This window comes from Manacus candei, unplaced genomic scaffold (assembly GCF_025592945.1).
Source record: "Manacus candei isolate 608988 ecotype Guabito, Panama unplaced genomic scaffold, ASM2559294v1 h1tg000071l, whole genome shotgun sequence".
Taxonomy (NCBI): Eukaryota; Metazoa; Chordata; class Aves; order Passeriformes; family Pipridae; genus Manacus; species Manacus candei.
The window spans coordinates 5,935,466-5,944,317 of record NW_026138119.1 but is presented as its reverse complement, the minus strand read 5'-3'; the positions used below and the strand labels follow the sequence as shown (position 1 = coordinate 5,944,317).

The window sequence follows — 8,852 nt, the reverse complement described above, 5'->3', positions numbered from 1 at the left end:
TTTGCGGTGCCCGAGGCCGCTCCCTGCAGGGCACCGAGAGGGACAAACGCCCTCCACACCCTGCCCCGCCGCTCGGCTCTTTCCGGAACTCATCGGCTCTTTCCGGAACCCCTCCCTCGTTTTTTTCCGGAACCCCTCGGCTCCCTCCGCCCTTCTCTGCCTGGGCGTGGCCTTCCCCCCGCCCCGTTCCCGACTCTTTCCGAAGCCCTTCGGCTCTTTCCGCCGGCCGGGTAGGGCCGCTCTGCGGCGCTGACGTCACCTCCGGCCGCGCTATAAAAGGGCTGGCGCGGGCGGCGCGCGCGGTCCGTGGCGGAGGGCGCGGAGCCGGCGGGACGTCTCTGCTCACCCACCGACCCGGTGAGGGGCTGAGGCGAGGGGCGGGCGGGGAGGCCGTGAGCGCAGCCCGCTCGGGCTCACCGAGCCCCGCACGCACCGCCGGGCACAGGTGTACGGGCGCGGCGGGCGAGGCTGAGGCCGCTCTCGGCCGCGGCTGCTGCCGGGCGGTATTTTATCGCAGAGCCGGGCCAGGGCTCTGCCCGAGCGGGAGCGGAGCGCAGGGAAGGGCGGGGGCGGGCAGGGAGCCTTTCGCTTCCAGGGAACCCTTTCCTTTCCAGGGAGCGGCCGCAGCCGCCCTGGACAGCGCGACCCGCGGCTGGAATCCCATTCAGCGCCCTGGGCAGGGATAAACAGGCAGAAAATGCCGTCCCCGGCCGTGGATCGCAGCCCCCGCCGCGTCCGCCCGGGCCCCGCGGGCACAGCCCAGCCTTTCCCCGGGGGGCGATCCCTGGGGATGGAGCCCCCGGCGCCGGGAATCCTTGCACAGCAATGGCTTCCTGGGCAGCCCAGCCCTGTCCAAGGTCAGGGGATGGGCGAGGAGGAGGGAAGAGCGATGGAAGGGCCGGGGATGGTGCAGAGCCCGTTCCGCGGGGACCGGGGGCTCTCCGGGCGGGGACAGAGCTGGCGGGGAGGGGGCATTTAACAGGAACCCTCCCAGCCTCTGTTCCTTCCATATATGTGTCACTGTGATATATAGGGCAAGGTCTACGGCTTCCTTCGTAAAAGAATCAGGGTCTGTCCCTGCCGTGATCAGTTATTTTTTTAAATATAATTTAAAATAAATCCAAGTCAGTTCTTTCTCATTTTGTTGCCCGTATACACCTTACCTGCTTATAATGATACAAATCTACATTGCTGGGTCATAAATATATGCCAATAGGGCAATCATTTGTCCTGGTATTGAAGGAAAAACAAGCATTTATCACTGTATATTTTTTCAGCGGGCTCATAGTGGCTGTTCAGGATTTTTTATATCATAAACCAGCTTCGTGCTCCAGTGGAAAATGTACGTGACTCTTGAGCAGTCTTTCATACATATTTAAATAGGTTTTGAAGAGCAGTTGTCTGGAGATGGCAAATGAACACATCAGGGGAAAAAAAAAAAAGAAAAACCAATCCCCAAAAAAGCCAGCTCAGCCTGAAATGGTTCTGTATCTTTCTGGAAAACAAATAATCCATTTTCTTTTGGCATTTTGTTTTCAGTGAAGTGCCAGAAGATTCCGATGACTGTGTTCGCTGAAAGGCCTTGGTCAGGGATTCAGATTTGTTCAAAACGAATATTAAATCCCACTGTGGGATTTTTTATGCATTTTAATGCAGCTAGCAATGAGTTCTTCCACGAAATCTTCATTTGTCCTTATTTATAGGTTGTGCAGAGAAAATGAGGAACAATAGGTTGGAAATGGGATGTTTTCTGCTGTACTATGTGCAGGATCTGTAACTGTAATAATGGAATTGTTAAACTGTGCCAAATACTTGAACCAAGATTACAGGTTACATTGTTCACAAGAAGTAATTTATTTCCATTCTTATTGGAAAAAAGCGCTACAATGTCCGTATTGGCTGGATTGAAATAGAAATTGTATTTTAAAAATCAGATTTACATGTAATGCTTCTATGAGACCTGTAGTTGATGAAGTTAGCAAACATATTTCTGGTTTATTCTTTTAATAACAGAGATAGCAACAATAGTAAAAATGGTGAATATCAAAGACTGTCTTTTACACATTTTAAGCATTTTGTACGCATTTTATTCCTGCACAGCAGGGAGGTAGGAGAAGCATTAAATCTCTTGAGACACAGGTGTACCTCATGGTGAGAAATTCCATTTCTCAACTATGACATTAATAACTGACCTTATTAATTTAATGCAAATAACTTGGTATCTCTGCTGCCTTTTTTTTTTTGTCTATTTAACGTATTTATGGAGCTATAATTGTTTTATTCATAAATACATCGCTTTTTGGGGGCAACTAATCACTTCCCCTGTATGGGAGGAAATAATAGGAATGCCTCCCTTTTCTCTGCTGCATGTTTGTGTAAGTGTGGGGGTTTGTTTTTTCCATTTGTCCCTGGGGTGAGTGGAGGCAGCAGAAAAATGGGGTGGAGCAGACTGCAGATGCCGTGGCTGGAGACTGGGTTGTGCTCCCAGGGCTGCCCATGGATCAGACGGAATGGGAAGCTGCTGGATCCCTGCTGCAGATCCAGGTGAAGCTGGAGAAGTGCACAGCTCCAGCAGCACAAAGGCACACACACAGCTGCAGTTTTCCATGGAGGGATTGCAGCGTGTCCATGGGCATAACGTAGGGTTAGGGGAGGCAAGGAATTTTCAGCTGAAAATTTGGTGTTTGGATACATGTAACAGCTACATCTCAAAAATACCTTTGCCACAACTGCTACTTGGCCTTTTTTTTTTTTTTTACTGTGGTAATTGAAAGTAAACATCTTAGTGGGTATTTATATTCCAAACCTCCTGATTGAATTTGTGTCTTTAAATTAAGCCATCACACTTAATTATGCTGTAGCAAGAACCATCATTTGCCAAGTCCAGATAACTTGCTTTACTTTCTGTTTTGACCTTCAGGTGACGGTAGTTTTCTGTTTTGTTTACAACTAATTGGAAAGGTTAATACATAGCAAATTAATTAAGTTTTCCTGTTGATAGTGTAACCGTTTTCTGTGGGGCGGTCTGTCCTTCTCAACAGCTTGGGTGACATTAACACTAAATTGTTTCATGTGACAAGGAAGCAGAAGGAAAGTAATAAACAGGTACTGTGACAGAATATGCATCTGGGGACAAAAAAATGAGCCATATCCTTATGCTGGTTGTCAGTTGAACGTTATCTCGATTTCCCCCTCCCTTTTAGACTCTACATTCCTCCATCATGTTGTCATCCTTTCGTAAAGTCAAAGTCCAGGTATTTCACATAATGCATGAAGTGCCCTCCACACTTGCCTGCCTTTATTGCAGTGACCTGTTTTTAAAAAATCACTGGTTTGAGAGTTTGTTCTACACAGCAGGTGCTTTATTTGCACTTAGTGTGAGTCTGATCTGCCTTTCCTTTAATACTTTGAGTTGCCTAATTTCTGTCTGTGGTGCATGATGTGTGAACATTTTAGAGGTGTTACAGTTCAATGCAATCAGGTCTTGATGCGGGTTAATTTTCTAAGATAATTTTGTTTTAAAAGGTACCTGAGCAGAATCTTTTCCTTTATAGCAGCTGCCAGTCAACTGTGATGAGATTTTACCGTGTAGAACATTGTGCATTCGAGGTTGGCTTTGGTTCCTGTTCATCCACTTGCACAAATTTATAATCCTTGAATTGTTGTGGTGTAACTGTTTATACACTGGGATGTTTCCTTTTCAGTGCTGGTAAAATAAATAGGATGCACGGACCAGATTTCAGCTGGGGAACACAAGCAACTATATTTTATTTGGAAGTGGTAGTGATGTAAATGTTTATACTGCAATTCAAATGACAATGAAAAGATAACAAATGGGGGTGGAAAATGCTGGGGTTAATTATATAATCTTGTATTACCTGTAAACTCTGTATTTCTGCAATGCAGTCAAGGTAATTTGCTTTCTCAGGAGTCTCAGCAGAGTGCAGTCCTTGCCAGACCTGCATAGTTTTAGGTCTGTGGTGATACTAAAACAAAACAAAGCCAAAAACCCCCCATCATACATAAAATTCAATTCAGATGGCAGTTATTTGAATAGTGGAATTAAGATTTTAAGATTAAATGCCTAAAAATGAACAGGTCTTTAATTGTCTTCATATTTCAGAAGTGCATAGTTGAGGCTGTGCTCAAACCCTCTAATCAGCCAAAATTGCTGTCTTTGGTTGAAACTATTTACATTTCTTATTTTTTTTTAATGCGACAGTTTCTCATGTCTCTGCAATACCTACTTAAATTTTGGGGCATGTTTGAATTTTACCTGTGCTGTGATGAGTCTGTAGGAATCTACAACATTAAGCAGCAACTTCAGCACATCTTGATTTTTTTATTTTTTTATTTTTTTTCTGTGCTGCAGCACTCGAGTGATTTTTCTGGCTTGGAATTTGTGGAGGTTTGAGGCTGTTAGTGATCTTCCTTAACAGAGTATTTGGACACAGGGTTCTACTGCACAGAACTTCTCTAAAGTAAATTTAAATCCAACAAACCAAAAGTCCAGGCGTTAATTTTGTCTCAATAGTGTTTTAAATCTCTAGGATGTGGTGTAAGATATGACATCCTTTAGTGCCTTCTTTGTAACACAACACGCTCAGACTCCCTTTGCAGGAGCTGTGCATGTTTTCAGCAGGATTCTCTTTGATTTACCTGCAGTACAAGGTGGACTTTCCCTAAACCAGGCAGTCGTGGTGGTTTTGTGTTTGAGACACACGTAGTGGCTTCTTCCCTGGTGTTTCCAGGGAGCTGTGAATGGGAGAAATGAAAGCTGGGAAAAATGTGTTGTTTTTTTTTCCCTCTGTCCTTTTGAAGGTTATTTTCCCATCCATTTCACATTCATTTTTTTTACTTGAAGAAGAAAGATCAGCAATCTGTTCTTGATCTCCAGGAGGGGAGTAGCTGATAGCAGTTAAATCTTCCTTGGACAAGATTGAGGGGGTGTGATATCGATGAACATGAAAAAATGCATCGAGCTGCTCCTGTGTTCAGACTTGGGAAGCAGGGAATGTTTTGATAGGGAAAATACTCCTGTTACAGGCTACTACTGAGCTCATAAAAACTGAATTCAGGTAACAGAGCTCATATAAAATACATATATGTATCATCAAAACTTATCTTAAGAGAAAGTTATTGTTTTACTACTCCTTAAGATCTTTATAAATTGATATCTGAGTGTTTTTCAAGCAAACGAGTTTAAATTTTTAAGCTTCATGTCATTGCTTTTAAAAACACACTAAAATCTTCTGCCTAGCACTGAATATGCTTTACATTTGTGTTTTTAAATCCCTGAAAACGTGTTTTGGTAAGGGAAATGCTGACAGCTCTGCTGTGTGTCTGCCCCCGGTGGCACCGCCGTAATTCCTGTTGAACCCACCTCTGTGTCTGTTCCCAAACTTGAATGGTGCTGCTGACATCAGCACTGTTGCACTGCAGTGGCTGTAAATACCTGCAGTTGTGTGTTCCCATGCAAGTTTTATTGTATTGACTGGGGAAGGCAACTCGTTTTAGATGGAAGGATGAGAGTAATAAGCTTGTTTGGGGATTTTTCTTGTTTTGTTTTAAATTTCCTACTTCTTTTTGTTGGCTTTTTTTTTTTTTTCCTAAAAAACCCACCACAGCAGCAGAGTGAGCAGAAGCATATCTGAGTATTTGAATTAGACATAAGCTGACCTGAAGTCATTGTTAGAGAGGAGTGAGAAATGCAAGTGCCATGAGGACACGGAGTTCGGATCCGCTCTCTGGGGCTGTCGGGAAGGCCGAGGTTCTTCTGGAAGGTTCTCTCTGCCCGACCTTATCATGTGGCACAGGCAGCACAGGGAGGGGCCGGACTGACGCTCCTTATCTGGGGTCAGCCCGGGCACTGTCACATCCCAGTGTTTTTCACATTAAAAACATAAAACCCCATTCTCGTTGGTGGGATTCCTGCGAGGGGCACAGGGGTGTACCCGAGATGCCTTCAGTGGTGTCCTTGAGCCAAGGAAACATCTCAGAGGGGTGTTTGGTATTCCAGGGGGTGCTGCAGTTGGAGCCTGCATCGTTCTGCAGCATCCATGACTTCGGAGTTCCCAGCCCCTGGTGACTGCTGCTGGCTCTGGCAGCACAGACACTGCTGACGTCGCTGGTGCTGCAGGAAGAACAGTCCATTATTGCTACACCAAAGCACTTCTTTTACAATTGACTCGCTCGACTTACTGTAGTTACAAAAGGAGCCTTTCTTTTAACCAATTCCAGCAAAAAGAGGAGCCAGATTGCCTGGCTTGCATGGTGAGAGGCAAACCAGCTCCCAGGCTGAATTACAGGTCTCCTATTTGGTTTTTAAAAACGTTAGAGTATTTTAAATGATAATTTAAATAATTCAAATAGTTGCCTAAATTAATAATTTAAAGTGATTTCAAATCACTTTGTCTGTGGAGGTTGTTTCTAATACTGAAATACAAGTTGAATTGTATTGTCCAGGGCATGACTGTGCAGTTGGAGACTAACTAGGATTTAATTTTCTCCCAGCACTGCCCAAAACCAGGATCAGCAGAGACGGGTTCCAGCCGTGCAGTAAATTGGACCAACTGCCACTGTGTTATTCCTGAACACAATGCACTTTAAAACAAGTGTTGTTGGGATTCAAACACAGCGTGACAGGGCAGGAAAGGAAGTTTTTAGCAATAACTTCCTTTCCTGGAGGAAAAAGGTTGTTGAAAGAATGCTGGAACAAACAGCTGCTTTCTCAGGGAACCAGATCCGTGCTTGAGCCCGAGTTGTGCTCAGGGGTTTGAGCTTTTAATACTCAGATACACTAATCAGGTGGAGATTTTGGTACTGCTGCCAGAGGAAACCTGGACCTCATTTATGTAACACAGGCTGCAGAGACTGGGGTTGTTTTTTTTTTTCCTTGCCCTCCTTTGACAATAAAGAGGGGAAGATAAAGCAAAGCTGAGTTTTCTTTCCCTCTCGAAAGTGCCGCAGTGCAGTTGGGGCTCAGAGTTCCTGAGAGCTCTGGCCAGGCTGTCCCCTGGCAGGGTGGGGACCTTGGAAGGGAGCTCAGGAATGTGTGGATTCGCCCCCATGTGTTCCTTTCTATCAGTTGTTCCCTTTACAAGTGCTTGGAATCCAAAAGGGAAATGTGGCCGTGTAGATCACTTTCCAACCTGTGGAGTTTTCCATACAGTTATGCAAGACACTTGTCTAATTAAAGCATGAACTAACTAATGAGTAAATAACAATTTAATATTTAATGATGTGTTTTAACAGATTGCCCAGGTCTTTTAGTCTGCAGTTCTAGTCTGGGTTTCTTCCCTGTCTGTGATAGGATTGATGAGAAGTATCTTTAACTTGATGGGTACAGAACTGATGATAAAAGCATTAAGTGAGTTATACAAGTAAATACTTGTACATTGAGGCATTAATTGCAAAATTGTTCAAGCACAGAGTGTTTGTTGCAGCAACCTCTTGATTTACAGAATTAGTTGTCAAAGAAGTGGGAAAATATCCAAATTCCAATGACAATAACAGTTCTTCTTTTTAAATTTGCGTTACAGTTCTATTCCAGTGCCCAGATTTCTTGTTGGAAATCAGATTAGTTTTTTGAAAGTTTAGGAACTGAAAATGAGAGATTATCCCAATTTTAATAGAAAGGAGCTAAAGCAGAGCAGTAGTTAGGTCTTTGCTGCCTGTAGTAAGAATATTAGATTTTAGTATATAAAGCAATATGGAAGGATTTTCACTTGGAGGGAGATCAGTAGTTAAACAAAATGGCCTTTGACTTGTCTAAAGTCAGATCTATGAAGCCTCTTACTGGTTTTTGAAAGGTTATGTGGAGAGTGGCAGGATGGGTTTGTAACTTTTTTTAATTGAAGGAACAAAGAGGAGATGCATCAGAGATGTGTGTGTATGTGTATGTAAAATATGTATAGATACATGTGGACCAGTTAGCTGTTGTTCAAAGAAGAGTAATATTCTTTCTATATTTTCTATGTTTCCAGGTTTTCTGTGTTGGACAAGAAATATTTTTGTTTGTATCCACACATATATGTGCACAAACCCACAATTTGAACACTCGTATCACACACTTGCATGTTTGAGATGACACGGCCCTTCTATGACTGCAGCCATATTTGTCCAAAATAAGTACATGTTAAATGTCTCTGTAAATATTCCTTTCCCATTATTTTCTTCTAGAAGTGTGGTTTTATGTATTTATATGTGTAATAATTATATTTTGTACACATGCCTGCACACACAGAGTAAGCCTGCAAGTGAACCACACGTGATTTTAAAAAAGCAGGTTTTCTTGCATGGGTCTCTTCCTGCCCTCCAAATGTTTCATAGGGCAAACATAATGTTAATTTTACTTTTTACCTTTCAGAAAATGGATCCAAGCGGTGTAAAAGTGCTGGAAACGGCAGAAGACATCCAAGAAAGGCGTCAGCAAGTTCTGGACCGTTACCACAGGTTCAAGGAACTCTCTTCTCTAAGGCGCCAAAAACTCGAAGATTCCTATCGGTTCCAGTTTTTCCAGCGGGATGCAGATGAACTTGAAAAATGGATCCAAGAGAAACTGCAGATAGCATCTGATGAAAACTACAAAGACCCAAGCAATTTGCAGGCAAGTCCTCCTGCCATTTTCTGTTTCCTGTGCTATTAATTTTAGGGTGTTCCAGGTCAGCTGAGATAGAACAAACACAGAAATGAAACTTGAGCTGAGAGCAAAGTCAGATGGATGCAAATACCCATGACCTTGCAAACGTTCTTCAAAAACCTGGTTTCTTTGCTGATATAATTGGAATATTTCTAATGATGGATTAGATGCTACATCAGCATAGAAAAAATTACTCGTCGTAATGTAGCGT

The 8,852-nt window shown here is 43.4% G+C and overlaps 1 protein-coding gene across 9 annotated transcripts in view; it reads left to right on the top strand.

The window, feature by feature from the left end:
• Positions 1 to 238: 238 nt before the first annotated feature.
• The window catches only part of SPTAN1 (spectrin alpha, non-erythrocytic 1), a 47,804-nt gene continuing 39,190 nt past the window's right edge, over positions 239 to 8,852 (top strand). For 3 of the 9 annotated variants that reach the window (XM_051808166.1, XM_051808170.1, XM_051808163.1), the window contains exons 1-2: positions 3,020 to 3,254; positions 8,369 to 8,608. In XM_051808166.1, coding sequence (XP_051664126.1) covers positions 3,222 to 3,254; positions 8,369 to 8,608 — 273 coding nt within the window. In that variant the 5' untranslated portion in view covers positions 3,020 to 3,221. Of the gene's footprint in view, positions 358 to 3,019; positions 3,255 to 8,368; positions 8,609 to 8,852 lie in introns of those variants that run through there. The other 6 variants (XM_051808171.1, XM_051808164.1, XM_051808167.1 and 3 more) reach the window with 3 other exon arrangements.